General features: G+C 44.2%; 1 protein-coding gene across 1 annotated transcript in view; it reads left to right on the top strand.

The window, feature by feature from the left end:
• LOC132581052 (uncharacterized) overlaps positions 1–18,641 on the top strand; it is a 41,927-nt gene that overhangs the window by 6,953 nt on the left and 16,333 nt on the right. The window contains exons 4-5 of the mRNA XM_060252090.1: positions 924–1,118; positions 7,529–7,731. Coding sequence (XP_060108073.1) covers positions 924–1,118; positions 7,529–7,731 — 398 coding nt within the window. The remainder of the gene's footprint in view (positions 1–923; positions 1,119–7,528; positions 7,732–18,641) is intronic.

Below are 18,641 nucleotides of genomic sequence, written 5' to 3'. Positions count from 1 at the left end.
TTGGCACTGTGCAATCATTAGTTCTGCAGCATTGTTCAGCTCTGCTGAAAATGGTTATATAGCATTATTGGTATTGCAGTTATTGTTAATTCTCTGTGTAAATAATATTTGTGAAATTCATAAGTAGTTTTATTTTTAAAAGTATAGAAGCCCATACCACAATATTTTTTATTATTATTTAGTATGATATTCACACTGCGATCCCATTTAATTGTTTTCTGAAGCAAATGGGAGCATTTTGGATCCCTCCCCATTGCAGCCTCCCGGCCCACATAGCTATTACACCACATGGATCCTGCAACCCCAGGAACAAAATCCTATGGGTCAGAAATAACTGTTGAGCGGAGGGGAGGGATGGAGAACCATCAGCACTTTCCACTTTCTCTAGATGGACTGGCCACGATTCACCCAGTCTGTGACTGGCCTGCCAGCCGCTATCACTCATCTTTCCAAGAGCCCTCCTCCCTTCCCTCACACACACATTTCAGTGCTCTGATGGTGGCTTAGGGAAGTGATGGCCTTTCTATGAGGCGGCAGTGGCCAGGCATTGAGCAACCGTCCTAAGGACAATGGGAGGCCAGCCGGAACATAGCTTCTCTTTCCCATCCAAATCCTCTAACTGAATACTTAGACTGATCTTGGGGCCACTGCTTCCCCTCAGCCTCACTCCCTTCTCCTGACTCCCCCCCCCCAACCACTTCTGCCCCTTAAAACAGACCTTTAAGTGCAGTCCGAACTCACAGGTGGTGGTCAGCCAGTGATCAACGGCAGTGCCCCTGTACCTCCTCCTACTATCAGGATCCTGCCAGGAAAGCTACTCCAGTAAGCTGGTGGGTGGCTGAGCCTACTCTTCTGGACTGGCGGGAGAGTCTCCTCAGAGGCCCTTCTAGCTGCTGCCACCACTTGTCGCTTTCCTCTCCTAGCATCAATGCCCCCAACCCGCTCAGCCATTCAGGGACGCTGCTTCCCTCAGGTCGGGTCACCCCAACTTCCCCACCCACCCACTTGTGTACACCTTTCACTACAGGCTGGAACGGCAGGCACAGTCAGCCAGCACTTGACAGTGGGACTCCTGTACCTCCATCTGCTGCCAGGCTCCTGGCTGGGAGGCTGCTCCGGTAAGCAGCTGGGCGGCTGAGCCTCCTCTTCTACTCTTCTGGTGGGAGTGTCTCCTCAGAGGTCCTGCCAGCCACCGCTTTCCTCTGCCTCCCCCCTTCCACCCACTTCAAACAAGGTGACCCCCTAAATCCAACCCTCTCTCCTCAGGCAACAAGGGGAGGAGGTCACCCTTGTCTAGAGCCCATTATATTCCCACAATGGGCCTTATTACTAGTTCTTTAATATTTTTAGTAGGGATGGGCACAAACCAGGAAAATGTAGTTTGGTTCATGGTTCATAGTGTGCCCAGTTCACAAACCATGAATCTATATTAACTTTTTTATTCCTGATGCTGTAGAATCACCCCTGGCATTCTAGGGACACCAAACTCACAGGGGATCTCCAGCTGAATCTCCTCTACCTGCCCTCCAAGTTTGATGAAGATTGGATTTTAGAGGGTCCAAGTTACAGTTTCCCAAAGAAGGTGCTCCATCCTCCATGGTTTCCAATGGAGGGGGGAAAACAGCAGAAACAAAACAAGGGCAATAGACGCCCCATAAAACAGAATCAAAGTCCCAACGAATCTCTACAGTAGAAACTGATGGGAGACATTTTTGTCAAGTCCCCTGAGCATGCTGATGTTGAAACCCTGGAGTACTGGTCACATAAGGCTGTCAGCTTGCCCAACCTCTCTTGAGTGGCCTTGAGCCCTGAGGCCACCTGACACCCAAACCCCAGCAAGGGAGAGGAGTTCACAATCAAAATGTGGGCCCTCAGCTGAGACACCCAGTAGTTAAGCCCCACTGCCCAGTGTGAGCAGAGAGATGGAATTTCTCAAACCCAGAGTCCTCCTGACACCCACAAATCCCAGCAAGGAAGATAAACTCACAATCAGGAGGGCATAAAATGTGGGTTCTCATCCAAGGCACCCAGTAGCTAAGCCCCTTTGCTTGGAGTGAGCAAAGAGATGGGATGGCTCAGATCCCTGAGTCTACCTATCACCCAACTACAGCAGGGGAGAGGAGTTGACAATCAGGAAAAAAATGAATGTGCTCTGCTAGTCTGCTTTCAATATCATCATCATCTCTGTGTCTAACTGCCAATAGCCAACAGAGAAAAGGTTGTGGAGCTGAGCTGATATGTCTCATAGAGCAGGATGGGAACTCTGTTACTGGCAAACAGCAGTGCCTGTTAAGCTTTGGAGGGCTCCTATTGGTATTTCCAAGGCTGGAGAATTCCATATACCATGTGGCTTTGGAGTTTTGTAAACAGTTTAATTGAGCAGAGACAGTTTGCCTGGAAATGTACCCATTCATTAATCATCATGAACTGCCACAAATAGCATGAAAGTTCATGGAATGTTTATGCTGGTTGCCCTTCCACAAACATTGTTTTGCGAACTGCAAACTGGCCAAAATTTGTGATGAACTTTATGAGATCATTCATGTTCATCCCTAATCTTTAGTATTGTATATCTAATCACTAAACTGTAATAATATTCAATGATCTCCAGAAATCTTCTGAAATGGCTGTCATGGAAGAGATTGGATCAGCAGATAATCAAAACTGCATTGGGGTCCTCCAATAAGGAGACTTACCATCTATTTCTGCTAAAGAGGGTCATCCTTTAGGCATTTTTTCACACAGCTGTTTCCATTTCTATACTTTCACTGTACTGTAACCACTGGCTTCAGGGAGGGTGCCTCTTGATTATATAATCAGAGCAAGTTTTATTGTCCCCCCCCTCCACAAAAGACAGGATCAAATCATATGGGACTCCAGAGATCTACAGTCAGGAAGGATCTGTCATGTTTATACTATGTGAGAGTTCAAATGTCTGAGATTTATCGACATTTTAAATATCACCATTTCCCAAGATATAGAGTCTTATTAGCCTATTAGAAGAAAAGGAAAAAAAACTCAGATGATTTCCCATTCACATGTAAAGAAAGCAGGGTTAGAAAAGTATTTTAAACCAAACTGGAATATGCAAGCAAGAGGAAATAAACTCATCTCCCTCCATACCTTACTTCAATCCAAGGATGGAAGATAGTGGACCACTGTAGATGTCCTGTTGTTAGCACTCAGACCCCTCCTCTCGAAGAGGAGCAGTTTATAGCATATAGAGGCAGAAACAGCCTTCTTAAAATATCACCCCAAAACTCATAAGTGCAGGACACAAAATGGATGCCAGTTAGGAACAAGCTTGGGCAAGTATTTTCAAAGGTGGATCAGAGCGGCTGACAGTCTACTGTCTCCTTAATGCCCCAGAGACATGCATAATTTAGGACAATGGGTATCCCAAGTCCTATTAACTCACTCTTAGATTAATCCCATCAAGTCTACTTCCTCTGCACTCACCCTAATTAAGCAACAGTTAACTTAATTCTGTTTATCTAACCCTTCTTGCTATGTACTTGCAGGATCATCAAACCCACTCCCACATCATTGTCTACTTCAAGAAAACATATCAAGCCATTGTTTCTCTGGCAAATGCATCATACTCACCAGAGGGCGCGTTTGCCCTATATCAGAAGCAGTGTGTGTGTGCGTGTGTGTGCATATTGGATCCTCCACATACTCCCCCCCCCCTTTGTTGGGCTCTCTTCTCCTCATGGAACACTGGGTGTTTTGCTGCTTCCAGGGACCATTCCTCAAGACTTGTAATTAACAGTCTTCCCTAAGATCTCTCTTTCCTCCCCTCCCTGTATTTCTCTTAGCCAGCGTTCTGTCTATGTTCATTGTGTGCATTTTGTTTTATTCTTTTTCTTTTAAAGAAAATCCTTTAAATAAAAACTGGTTTATATCAGAATTCTCTTAAAGGGAAAAAATTGCCATATACACAGGTGGAGAATCTCAGTTCTGTCTCCTTAAAGCTAATTCCAAGTAATTAGGATATCACCTCTTTGGGTAACACTAAAGGAACACTCTTTTTAATTCTCTTTTAATGTTTTGTGCTTTTTTCACTAAGCAGTGAGAATAGATGCTGGTAGGTCTTTAAGAAGAGAACATTACAATTGTTATTTATTTGCCCTTATCTCTGGAGCCCCAGTGGAATTTTAAATGATCATTTTGATGTCTGGATGCCTCTGGTGGAAAGTAACTGCCCAGACCAAATCGGCTTATGGTGAGGAAAACTATTATTTCCTGAGTTGCAAACTGAACTGCCACCAATGGCCAATCCTTCCTCAGACATGAAGGTAATATTATAATAATAATAATAATAATAATAAATTTTATTTATATCCCGCCCTCCCCACCTCAGCAGGCTCAGGGCGGCTAACAACATTTTATAAAAACATACAATAGTAGATAAAAACCTTTAGATTTAACAATATAAAACATTAAAACATTAAACTTAATAACATTAAAACCAATCCAATAAGTACAGTTATTCAGCGGTATAGGTCTTCACACCGCATTGGCGGATCTTTAGTTACCGATCTTCTTAGCAGTCCAAGTGTGCAAGTTTAAAAAGGGTGGTCTTGCAGGCCCTGCGGAACTGATCAAGGTAACAACAGCTGGCCAGAAAGTAAATTTGCTTTCAGTACCTGAGATAGCAGATGCTAGTAGCAGGGAGTTAGATAAAAAGGATTTGCTATTATAATTTTACTTGCATTCACACTGAAACCCCTTCTTCTGTGGTAATTATATCACCAGCAGCATATATCTACTTTGTATATCATATATCGACTTATATATATATATATAACTTCATGAATTAGGAGAGACTCTAGTGCAGGAAGAAGAAGAGGAGGAGATTAGAATCATACCCTGCCCTTCGCTAGCCAAAGGAGTCTTAGAGTGGCTTACAATCTCCTTTCCCCTCCCTGGTTCCTGAACCCCTGTGTTACTTCCCACGTTTCACTGGATCTGTCTACATCCTCTGAGTAACAGGCGGACACAAAAACATGAATATTGTGTCCAGTTATGCAACTGCCAACAATTGAGAAGATAGCAAGCCCTGTTGTAGAGAACAACCACCAGCTTCCTCATTCTCACCAATATAATTTAGGTCAGGTCATGGATGGGAAGAGAAATATTTTCTATTCAACCTCTCCTTAGAAAGTCAAACCACAAAGGACCAAGTAGAAACCACATACTTCCTTCAGACTTCGTCACCATGGCATGTGACCAAGCTAACCACAAAGGATACTAAAACTAAACTAAGCCCACTAGCATTGTACAGTCATAAGTATCAGTAATTTCCTTTGGGAAAGACAAATGAAAATATTCCTTTGGAAAAACTGAATTATTCCAAGACTTCAGGAACTGATACAAATAATGCTGATGTCCAGGACACAAGAGGCTTGGAATTTGTAAAGCTTTATTTACATCAGTATTATATGGCTTTCTACAGAAACATCCTATCCAGTAGTGGTGACATGGTACACTTAGCCAAACGGAGGGGGGGGGTTGGGATAGTGTCGACATTTCATTGACCCTTTGTATTCCACTTTAGTAACTGGTTGCTAATGGATTTTTCCTGTTATTTCAGACAAGACCTGTTTTGGTAACTGACTGCTAGCAGAATTTATTTATCTGATTTATTTATTTGCTCATACAAACCTTCTTGCATCAAATTAGTGAAGCGTGGTTGTGCTGCTTTTGAGGGAAGCTGCTCTTTCCATGAAGCAATGACCCTCAGGCTAACGCTAATACAACAGGCATGGTCCGGGCAACACCTAGAAGGCTATGGAACTGCAGAGAGGGTTTAGGTTAGTGTCATGAGGAGAATTATTTATTTATTTATTTATTTATTTATTTATTTATTTATTTATTTATTTAATACCTTCCATTTATAGCCCACCCTCCCCTGCACAGCAGTGCTCAGGGCGGGTAACATAAACAGACTTTTAACAAAAATTTAAAACAACTCTAACATTTATAGTAATCAATAATCAACCATCAACAACATAGCATATAGAGAGAGCACAAACAATGCCTCCTTCCCCAGCAGTTTGAGAGGGGGAAGGAAAGGCAGATGGAAGAACAAGGAGGAGATCAGCCTGGTTGGAAAGTTGATATCCTCAGTCATAGGAACATCTCCAGCTCTCAAGCCTGCAGAACTGCATCAAATACTGCAAAACCCAGATCTCACTCTGGTTAAGGATAGCCAGACTCTTTTTGGGCCAGGTATCTGTGATGGGAACTGCTATTTTGCTAAACAGGGAGGCCAAAGGGAATCTCTAAAGGACATGACCTATTATTCTGGGTTGGGTGCCCCATCTGAGGTCCTGATAACTGAGACATATACCTTTGCTTAGGATTGCCAAGTCTAAATCAGAAAATACCTGGAGACTTTGGGGATGGAGCCAGGAGACATTCCCATTCTCTAAAATAAATAATTAAAAATACTGCAGTGGAGTTCCGCTAAATACAGTCTTAATTTCCTCATTCCCCAGCACTTCCACACAGCAACCAAAATAAACATAGTTTGGAAGCACACACTTTGTGGTCTCACTGAGGTAAGTTACTCACCATGGGAGTTGTTGACTGCTCTATACTCAGCCCAGTTCACCAGAGGTTACTATTTTATTGTGCAAACAGCTGAAGGGACTGGAAAGCAAACAGAGCTTCCGGGCTCCTTCCCTTCCCTTCCAACAGGCTCCTTGTTCTGCAGGCTAGCTCCACCCCATTCAGCCTGACTCTTAAAGGCACACACACACTTTTCTAGAAGTAACTGTTCCTGGTGTTTTCTTAAGCCTCCCAAGGTTTGAAGGCACATGGAGGCTATTGGGGGTGGGAAGGAGCCTGCAAAAGCGGAAGAACCCCTGCTGGGACCTGGGAATTGGCAAGTTTAGCTTTGCTACATGACTGGAAACCCCTGAGTTAAAAGTACTTGTTCCTGACTATCAACCCTGAAAAATACATTTTTGCCCTACATATAATAGCTAACACATGCTATCAAGAGGATTATGCTATGAGTAGCAGACTTTCCTTATATGCAAGGTCAAAATGCAAAATCATAAAAATAAAAAGGGGCTATTCTTGCCATTGACCCATTGCTTGTGAGGGGCAGGGCAATGGTGAGCATCATTGGCTGCATTACTATGTCACCTTAGGGGAAAACCTGGAAGTGATGTTGGGGAGTAAGAATCCTCAAGCTATCCTATTCACTTCCATGTTTTCCCCAGAAGTGACATAGCAATGCAGCCAACTTGGATGTATTTATATATATATATTATCCTCCATTGTTCAGAACAGCCATGGGCAAAGCAGGCTGTCAGTAGGAGGTTGGGAGGCCTGGCAGTTCTGTGTAACATGTTGCAGGGGAAGGGAAGCTCCATAACGACAGTCAAGGAGACTTTTAGAAAAGCTTGTCCAGTGTTACTGCCTTCTAACTAAAGAACTAAGAAATTCTGGACAAGCTTCTAGGAAACCACTGATATAACCAATCATATGCATTCATATTTTTTCACTGGATTAGGAATCAATGGAATAACATACGCAGTGAGAGAAAAAATAAAAAGAAGAAACCTTCTGCCAAACAGCCAATATTTGATGAAGGGCAGCTCTTCAGTATTGGTGAACCTCTCAGAGATGTAACGCAGGAGGATGTTGAGAAAAAACATAAGAGCAGTGGAGAGAGTACAAAGAACTGCACAGTTGAGCTGAAGAACCAGCCACGTGGTAAGCAAGTACTGATTGGGCCCAGTGTCTTCCTACGGACTAGGGATGTATACTTGAGAACAATGGCCTCCGTGGGTTTGTTCTTCACATTCTATAATATAAAAAGGACAAAAGCGGTTGGGTTTGTTTAGTTTATATATTTTAACAGCCACCTTGGGAAAATTTCATGTACCAGTAATTGCATTGTGGAGGGCATTAAAATGTTATCCTTTTTAGGATTAGGACATTCACAGCTGCTCGTCAAAGTGCTGCTGTTTACCACATACAGTTTTCTTTCTGTATACAAAAGACACTTGCGGCAGAAAACAACCACAGAAATTTGTTGATCTTGTTACTGGAATGCTTCTCTGTCCCAGCCATTGCAACATACTGAGGTAGAAAGCATCCCATGAGTTTGTGCAAAAGAAAAAAATGATCCAGGAAAGAACCAAAGTGTTATACTAGTCAGTATGTTGGCAAAAACAAACATTTATGTCGCCACAAACAGTTACTTTTTACACTCCTAAGGGCAAGGAGAAGTAGCTGAGGGGAAAGGGGGAGGGGATATACAAATCCAACATACACTAAAAACACAACTAGAGTGAAATGGACCAACATTATGGATAGAGTATTGGAATGGCATAGGGATCCATTCATCAAGGTGACCCACCTGTTGACCAATGGAACCCATCCCCAATCCATCTGCTGGAGGTCCCACATGGGCTTTGAGTAGAACCAGGCAACTGCCCAGAGCTGGGCATGCCACTGCAGGGCTCAAGACCCCTAAACAGGTTTTCATCTGGGTAGGTAGGCACACAAGTGCAGCCTCCCCACAAATGGATCCTGCCCAATGCCTGAAACCACCACAAGAGATGAGCCTGGTATACTTACCTAGCAGGAGAGACATCTTGATCACAAGAGATGGGCCTGATCCCTCTAAAACTCCTACAGCTGCAGTCAAGAAAGGAGAGTGTTATGAACACCATGAAACCACAAGTCCTGACCACAGCAGGACAAGTATACACCTTCAGTCCTGTAAAGAACGGACTGCCAGAAGGAAATATCCAGATAGTGAATCAATGAGCCACCAACTGACCAGCAGCTTTACAGATTATCCTCTCAGCATCAATCACCTTGTCAGGGAAATAGTTCCCTACCAAACCTGCCTTTTGAGGAGCTCTGAACAGGAAAAAAAACAAGAGCATGAGAGCCAAGAGTGCAGGTCTTGCAAGTCAAATCCAGATGGACATGAGCAGGGCTTTTTTATTGTTGAAAAGGCTCAGCAGGAACCTATTTGCTTGTTAGGCCACACTCCCTGATGTCACCATTGTTTCACACAGGGGGGGTTTTGTAGAAAAGGCCCAGAAGGAACTCATTTGCATATCAGGCCACACACCCTGACACCAAGCCAGCCAGAACTGCATTCCTGTGCGTTCCTGCTCAAAAGAAGCCCTGGACATGAGGCAGCCTGGAGGGATTAAAAAGACAAAGTATGAGAGGAGGGGCCATGTACACAGGGCTTTTTTTGTGGCAGGAACTCCTTTGCATATTGGGCCACACCCCTCTTATGTACTCAATCCTCTGAGAGTTTACAGTGCTCTTATTACAGGGCCTGTAAGCTCTTGGAGGACTGGCTACATCAGGGGTGTGTGGCCTAATATGCAAAAGAGTTCCTGCTACAAAAAAAAAAACCTGGATGTACAACACATAGGCAGTGGACTTCCAGCAGCCTATGGATTGAATATGATGAGTGGACAGGCTGCTCCCAGCAGCCCAAGTGGTTGCACCAATCCAGAAAGCGTGTGTCCTGAAATCCCTGGGGGTAAGTTCAATGGCTGCGAGACTCCCCCACAGGATGCTAGCAAACCGGAACTGAGTGAGAAGAGAGTCATTGATGTGGATGAAAAGAGGGTCAATTGGCAGCAGTTGCCCTGAGGTGCAAGTTGGGTCCCTGCCTCCTCTGGTCTGTTTTGGATTTCCTGAGAAATATCTGCCCCTGAATATGGATGTCATGCACTCCAAGGGCTCAGCCCAAGAGGTCATGCTGGGATGTTGATACAAGATCACCACACCAAAAAGCCCTCCCAAAAGGCAAGCATGAAGGTGGCCTGGAGTAGGGTGGTCTCGAAGGCAGCCTAGCAGATTGCATGGAGCTGCTGCAGCAGTGCTGCCAAGACCTCAAAGGTTATTGGATGTCAGGTGCACAGAGTGTGACTCTCTTCCAACCATCAATGGTCCTGTGGATGGTGAAGGAGCAGCAGGGGTCAGGGTACCCATGGGTCTTACTGTAGAAGGATATTGCTGCCAGGCAAATGGTCATAGTTCTGAGTGCCAAGCTCCCTCCCCGAAGGGAGCAAGGTACTGGAGGACCAAGGTAACGGAGGACTAAGGTAATGGAGATGCCCTAGCCAAAACAAATAGGAGGTAGGAAAGGAAAAACTGGGGGGGGGGAGGGGGGCAGAACAGCCTGGCCAATACCAGACCCCCTTAAAGAACAACCACTACAAAAGGAAGAGGAGGAGAAAAAAGAGGGGGAGCTATAAAGTGCAGTCAGAAGAGCTGTGCCAAAATGGTAGCTTCACTGGCAAAACCTCTTTGTCACCCCACAGCTACGTTCATGTTGAGATCTCCTTATCCCTTCTGCCAATCTCTGCATGGTTCAGAAGCTTCATGTGCTCTGGCCTTCCTCCTGTGCTGCCGCCACCACTTTCCCAGCCTCTGTCAGAACAACTGAGCAGCCAAGCCAGGGCAGCAGAACTTTAAAATAGCGGGCAGACCAGAACTGAAGCCTGCACTTCCCGGGTGCACTCCAACCTGGCAGTCAGCAATGGGCCGCACCCAGGAAGTTTCAGATTGCTGTGGCAGGAATCTGGCCCCTGACACTGCAGCATGAACACATGGTCCTCTTTTGGCCTCTGTGCCTGGCCCAGCAGTCTCAAAACAGCCATAGGTAAGGCTGCAGCTGCAATTTGTAGACAGAAAAATTTCCACATGTTCCAGTGACATTATTGATTAATTATACCCAAGGGTGATTTTGTAGAAAAAGCTCTCCGGGAACTTATTTGCATATGCCACACCCTCTGACATCACCGGATGTGTGTCGGAAGGCAACTCCCACCGCTCAGGCTCCACTCCAAAATATCCAGGTATTTCCCAACTCAGAGCTGGCAATCTGGAGAAAAATTACTTCAAAAGCCCAAAGAAAACAGCCAAGATGTCAAATGATTTCAATATCACAAACATTTATCAGAGGGCATACATGGCCTGTCAAGTCACTTTTGGGGGAAAGAAAGATGGGGGACAGATGACAGGGAGAGAGAGCGAAAGGAAGAAGAGGTGGGGAGGTGAGAGAGAGAAAGGAGGGGAGAGAGGCTTCTCAGTGTGCACTCCACACACAGGGAAATTATCTGGCTGCTAAATTTGCAACAGCTCTTGAAACCAACCCTTTTCTGGGCAGTTTCTGACTGGGACTTGCCACTTCTGGTTTACTTCATTTTTCTTTCATGATTAATTTCATTTTGCACTAATTTGATTGGTCCAGAAAAAAGGCCTTACATTGATTTTATTCTTGTTTCCATAATTTTGTTTTTCCGGTAATAAGACTGAGCTTTTTTAGTCTGTCATTTTCTCATACTGATCATCATAGTGGTTTTTTTCCTGCTCCTTTTATTGTTTCTGCTTTACCATTTCACATTGCTTCAACAGCTGTCTTGTAAGCTCTGGGTACCCTATGCTGAAGGGCACTATATGCCCTTTCCATCCTATCTCTTGGGAGCAGCCCAGTTCCTCCATAAAGGGGGGGAAAGCCCTCCATCCTCTCTCCTGGGGAACTGAACCTGATTTGTGAGGAAATTTCCAGGAAAGTACTAGAGACTGCCTCCTGGGGTGCAGGGGAAAGAGACCTATCTCTTGGAGAGAAAGGGCAGCCCACTTCCTCAAAAAAGTGTGGGAGGGGAAAGCCCTCAGTCCTCTCCCCTGGGAAACTGACCTGATATGTGGGGAAATCTCCAGGAAAGACCCAGAGACTGGCTCCTTCGCTGAGAGAGAGAGGGGGGTGGGAAAATTTATTTATTTTTATTTATTTATTTACATTTGACGTTTATCCCGCCCTCTTCGCAAGCGGACTCAGGGCGGCTTACAACAGTCGTTTACACGATTTAAACCAATAAGTCAATAAAATCTATAAAACATTAATACAATTAAAATTTAAAAACTATTCCACAGTACTGTACCATTACTATGTTGGCGGTTCTGCTTTTCAGACGGTTGGTCACCGGGAACTCTAGCTGATGTCAGGTGGCAGCTCTCTCTCAGTTTAAGCATCGAAGGCCTGTTGAAACAATTCAGTCTTACAGGCCCTGCAGAATGTAGGAAGGTCCCACGGGCCCTTATGGCCTCCGGGATAGCATTCCATAACTCTGGTGCTGCCACAGAGAAGGCCCTGGCTCGTGTCAAATGCAACTTGGCCTCCTTTGGTCCAGGGGTGGACAGCAGATTTTTTGTCCCTGATATAGAATCCCCCACCCCCTCCAACAGAAGACTCCCACTCACCCAGTAGCCCAGGGAACTCTCCTGTGCCCCCCCCACCTGAAAGGTGAAAGACCTCCCCCTGAGATGTCTGCTCGCTTGGCAAGGTGTAGGTTGAAGGTGCCCCCTCCAATGCTGCCTCTACCAATGCCCACTTGACAAGGCAGGCCCCAGCCTTGTCCTTGCTGTGGTGGCCTAATACACTTGTCTTCAGCAGAGGAGCGCTCCTCCCCTGAGGGCAAGTGCACCCAGCCAAGCCAAGCAAGGCAAGGAAGGCCAGGCCTGCAATGGAGGCCAGAGATCACCACCCCCACCCTTCCCTCAAGGGCCAGTGCACCCAGCTGAGCAAGGCAAGGAAGGCCAGACCTGCAATGGAGGCCAGAGATCACCCCCCACCCCTGCTGCCGCCTTTCCCTCAAGGGCCAGTGCACCCAGCTGAGCAAGGCAAGGAAGGCCAGGCCTGCAATGGAGGCCAGAGATCACCTCATCCCCCACAGTCACCCTTCGCTCGAGGGCAAGTGTGCCCAGCAGAGCAAGGCAAGCCAGGCCTGCAATGGAGGCCAGAGATCACGCCCCCCACCCCCGCCACCACCCTTCCCTTGAGGGCAAGTGCACCCAGCTAAGCAAGGCAAGCTAGGCTAAGGCTTGCCTTTTAGTGTGGGCTAAACACTACCACCCCCATCCAAAGAAGTCCACCCCCCCCCCTCACAATTTACTGATCAGTAGTTTGTCCAGCAGGATCGCCAGATAGGCAGTAACTCCAAGCAAGGCCTCAACCTCTTCCCTTGCAGCGCTGAGGGGGTGGAACCAGATTTCCATAGAGCCTATGCTGCCTTTAAAGAGCTGATATTGTAGCTTTTTTTCCCCCTCATGTATAAACAATTTTATTGGTAACATATGGTAGCAAATCTATATCAACATCTTACAACTTAAAAAGAAAAAATTTATCTACCCCATATCTTACTTTTCCCCCACCCCTCCCCCCGTTATTTGACCCCCGCCAGTGTTATTTACTTTAAAAAAACCAAATATTAAAAGTACCCTTAACTATTAAGAAAACCAAAAGTTATATTCTTCTTTTAAAACTTAATCATTATAAAAAATTGTCCAATGTCCTTTTATTTTCCACTCTTTTTCTACGTATCTTCTGAACTTCTTCCACTCCATCTTAAAAACTTCCAAATCATAGTCTCTTAATATTCTTGTTAATTTTTCCATTTCACTCCATGTCATAACTTTTATAATCCAATCCCATTTCTCTGGTATTTTTTCTTGCTTCCACAACTGCGCATACAATGTCCTAGCGGCTGAGAGCAAGTACCAGATTAAAGTTCTGTCTTCTTTTGGAAATGTTTCCATTTGTAGTCCCAACAGAAAAGTCTCTGCAACTTTGTTAAACTCGTATCCCAAGCTTTTGAGGGTGTGCCGCTGATAGCGGCGGACAAGGTCAAGAGCCTAGGGGTACTATTAGAGTCCTCCTTAACGATGGAGGCTCAGATAGCAGCCACTGCCAAGTCCGCATTCTTTCATCTTAGGCGGGCAAGTAGTAGTCCAACCTCGGTCACCTCGAGGTTGGACTACTATAATGCTCTCTACATGGGGCTGCCTTTGTGCCGAACCCGAAAGCTGCAGCTGGTGCAGAATGCCGCGGCCAGGCTGTTGCTAGGGCTCCCAAGAAGGGAGCACATCCGGCCGGGACTCCGGGATCTGCACTGGCTGCCGATAGCTTACCGAGTCCGGTACAAGGTGCTGGTTATTACCTTTAAAACCCTATATGGCCTAGGACCTGCCTACCTGAAGGACCGTCTCTCCCCACATGTTCCCCAGAGAGTACTGAGATCAGGAACTCAAAATCTCCTGGTTATCCCCGGGCCAAAGGAAGTCCGCTTAAAATCTACAAGGGACCGGGCCTTTTCTATTACGGCCCCCTCCTGGTGGAACCAGCTGCCGGAAGAGGTGAGGGCCCTGCGGGACCTCGCCCAGTTCCGCAGGGCCTGTAAGACAACCCTCTTCCGGCTGGCCTATGACTAGCTGATACAAGATACTGAGCATAGTTATATTAGATGTCTGCTATCCCCAATGTTCTAAATGTTTTAAATGGTTTAATATTTTAAATGGTTTAATGTTTAAATTTTAAATGTTTTTATGGTTAAAATGTATTTATGTCAGATTCCTGTGTTGTGAGCCGCCCTGAGCCACTTGTTGGGAAGGGCGGGATATAAGTCATAAAAATAAATAAATAATAAGATCTTAGAAATCTCTTGCTGAATCATCTGCCAAAACATTTTAGCTCTTTCACAAAACATTTTAGCTTCAGCTAACTGCAAGAGAAGCAGAGCTAAAGCAGAAACAGGCACAGAGAACTTCACCATGTGCTGCTGCCTTATAAGCACATAAAGTAATAAATAAATAAATAAATAAATACTTTGTTTCTTCTCTCCTGGAACATCCTTCCTGTGCGTTCCTGTTGGAAATGAGCCCTGATTATACCAATGTTTTCTTTCACAATTTATGTTGGTTTAATAAAATATTGGATTCAAAACATAAATAAAAGCAATAGCTGTATAAAGGAATAGAATTTGTGTTAGGTATTCAACATGCAAAGGTGACAGAAAACACCTACTCCCTGGGTCCCCAAAATGGTACTGGCTGACATTTTTCTGGTGCCTGCTTTTTAACAAGTTGCTTTGGCATCAGCTGCCGCCACAGCACAAAATTCTTCACAGTGTGACTGAAGGTAACATGTGCATGCAAGAAAATATTTTTAAACAATATATTCATTTTAGAAGAAGAAAAATGAGAGATTGGATTTATACCTCATCCTTCACTCGGTGTCTCAGAGCAGTTTATAACCTCCTTTTCCTTTCCTTTCCCCAGAACAGACAACCTGTGAGGTAGGTGAGGCTGAGAGAGCTCTTTTGAGAACTACTCTTGAGAGAGCAGCTCTTTCAAGAATTATGAATGACCCATCAGGTGCATGTGGAGAAGTGGAGAATAAAAACCTAGTCCTGCCAGATTAGAGTCTGCGCACTTAACCACTACACTAGGAGTGGCTAAACTGTGGCTTGGGAGCCACATGTGGCTCTTTCACACATATTGTGTGTATCAGTTTGTGAGAGCCAGTTTGATGTATTGGTTAAGTGTGTGGATTCTTATCTGGGAGAACCGAGTTTGATTCCCCACTCCTCCACTTGCACCTGCTGGGATGGCCTTGGGTCAGCCATAGCTCTGGCAGAGGTTGTCCTTGAAAGGGCAGCTGCTGTGAGAGCCCTCTCAGCCCCACCCACCTCACAGAGTGTCTATTGTGAGGGGAGAAGATATAGGAGATTGTAAGCCGCTCTGGGTCTCTGATTCAGAGAGAATGATGGGGTATAAATCTGCAATTCTTCTTCTTCTTCTCCCAGCCCCCACCACCCTGTCAACTGGCTTAGAGAAGGCATTTTTCTCTTTAACTGGTAGCTTGGAGAATGCATTTAAAGTTAAATTTGTTTTCTTTCTACCACTCCTCCCTCTCCCATGTATTTTTCCCCTTCCTTCCTTCCTTCCTTCCTTCCTTCCTTCCTTCCTTCCTTCCTTCCTTCCTTCCTTCCTTCCTTCCTTCCTTCCTTCCTTCCTTGTGGCTCTCAAATGTCTGATGTTTATTTTATATAGCTCTTATGCTAAGCAAGTTTGGCTACCCCTGCACTACACCAAATTGGCTCTCCTGTTAAACAGATCTTCTTGAAATGCTGCATGAATTTACTCCCTAACATTTACTCCATGACCTTTGCCAACATTATAGAAGACTAGACACAGTTGTGCTTAATAAAAATTGGAATTGGCAGTAAAATATAAAACTCGATTCCAGTTTATCTGGAGAAGTGCCATTAGCAGCTATACACTATGAGGAAGAGATCACTTCATAATGAAGCACTTGCCGATGTTGCTCATCAGTGCTCTGGCCACCCTACGTTGAAGTGCTTTGGCACAGTTTACAATTAACGCAAGATTTTGGCACATTCTGCTTTGGAAGGAAGTGCTTTGGTGCACTCTATCCTGGATGGGTTCCAAGAAAGAAAATATTGTGTTGGACTTTGTAGACTTACTCTTTTCAACACGTACTGGTTGCTTCAGTGGTGGAGGAATAGGTCTGATAACTATTGGAAATTATATAAATACCAGCTGGAAAGGATTTTCTGCTGTTCGTTTTTTGTTTGATGTTTGATATGAATTGTTACTTAATAATCATTGTTGAAATTTATGAAATAGCATTAAGAACATATGAGACAAATTTATTAAAACTCAGTAAATTTTATTCAAATATCTGTACAGTGGCATTAATAGGATATTACACAGTATTATTATTGCTTACTGTTACATTACTATGTCCCCCATGTTGTTTACTGACCTTACTCCCTGACATTTTGTAGTTTCATCCTACCTCTTGCAGCAGCCATTTAGTAGTTGCTCCCAGGGCTTTTTTTGAGTAAGAACACATTGGAAGGCAGTTATGGCTGGCTTAGTGTCGGGGTGTGTGTCCTAATATGCAAATAAGTTCCTGATGGGCTTTTTCTACAAAACCCTGGTTGCTCCTACCACCCTATGTTAGAATTCCAAAGATCCCTACAGGCACTATAAGGCTAGATACCCTTTGTCTACTCAAATGAAACACACCACCTCATTCAGGCTTTGGATATTTAGATATTCACTTGTACTGGTCATTGGCCAAATAAATTGATTGATGGATAGATATTCACTTTTCTTGGCAACCGATTACTACCAAGATACACTGGAATTTAACTTGAGTTGGTGAATATATCCCAAATACAATTTGTGTAACTGAGAAGAGACCTAATAACATTCTCCACGGTCATAAAAGTGATCTTAAGGATGACAAGGGGCTATTCTCTGTGTTCACTCTGGTCTGACACACAGTGGTCTCAAATAGCAGATTAAAAGATACCAGTTCCTCATTTTGATCATTTTTAGTTTTCAATTTGAAACAGTGGTAGAGCACTTGAATAGATGACCTAGGGATACTGTAAAGTATTATGGATGCTTTTAAGAGCAGATTGCTGGGTTAGTTAGGGGGTCATGAAACAGAAGGAAGAGCTGGATGAACCATTAGATCCCTTTGAGATCATATCCAAAGCCACATTTTTTTCAAACACTGCCTACATGCAAAGTCATTTTAAAAACATGAATTCCCGGTGACACATCTTTCAGTCGATGCTAGAAGCATACCCTTCAGGTGTAACTTTGGATTTATGAGGCCAAGTGCCATGCTTTTGTCAACAAGCGTGGCAATATACAACCCAAAGCCACTCTTAGAACTTACTGATCTTTTATCACCTTAATGAAGAAATAGATATATTCTACTCTCCTGTTGTCTCAGAAGGGAGCAATCTCTTTTCAACCTTTAACCAGAAGGAAAAGTTCTCAGGAATGACTCACTCCTAACCTTCCCTTCATTTTTCAAAAGGAGAGAGCAGCTGCTGCCATCCTCTTATGCTTCTCCCTCTGCTCTGATTTGGAAAAGAAGCGTGCCAGTTGGATGTGTATGAGAGGGTATGCCAGAGGGTGTGTATGAGAATACTACCCAAATCATTCCAGACTTGTCTTGATTATAGGCCAGTAGCTACAATGGCATCAGTGGTTAGCCTGGAAACCATTACTTGTAAACACTTCTTAGACACAGTACATAGAAGACAGCTAATCAGACAGTTAAATCTAGCCAACTGCTGAAAAGTTCTGCCAGTTTATGCCCTCTTAAGGATGATTTTATATTCATTCCTTTAGATATAATTGTTAACTGGCTGAATGCCCTTCTTTGTAGCATTGAAAATGAGACTCCTCCTCAATCTTGATATTTTTAAATGAGAAACACCAGTAAAGCTTGCTCCACCATTTTATTTTTGCTAGAGGGTTAGGTTGTGTTGCTCTTAACATGATAGCTTAAATTTGCCAACCTCCAGGTGAGGTGTGAAGATCTCCCAAAATTACAAATGATCTCCAGAGATATTCACCTGGAAAAAAGGGCTTCTCTGGAGGCTGGAATTGGACAAGCGTAAGGTTGTGCCAGTTATTGATCCAAACGACCTGTTCTGAAAGCAAAAGAGTAAAAGGTTTATTGGAATCATATACAGAGCATGGCCTTGTGTTGTAGACAGCCAAAGCCAGGAATGATGAAAGCAATATGTTTACTTAGAATTATAGTCAAAAAAGCACAAACAAAGATTCTCTGCCCAGCAAACCACTGGTTCTCACAGAAGGTGGTACCTAGGGATATTTAGAGCATCAAGGTAAATCTTACTGTTCCGTTGTCAGAGCAGTGTGATAGCTATGTCTGGAATACAATCAACTACAAAGTATATTTTCTCCCCATCCCACCTGCACATGTCTTAGCTTTTAGACATACGCTTCTT

This window comes from Heteronotia binoei, chromosome 13 (assembly GCF_032191835.1).
Source record: "Heteronotia binoei isolate CCM8104 ecotype False Entrance Well chromosome 13, APGP_CSIRO_Hbin_v1, whole genome shotgun sequence".
NCBI classification, from domain to species: Eukaryota; Metazoa; Chordata; class Lepidosauria; order Squamata; family Gekkonidae; genus Heteronotia; species Heteronotia binoei.
Note: the sequence above shows the minus strand (reverse complement) of the source record. Positions and strands in the feature narration are given on the sequence as shown.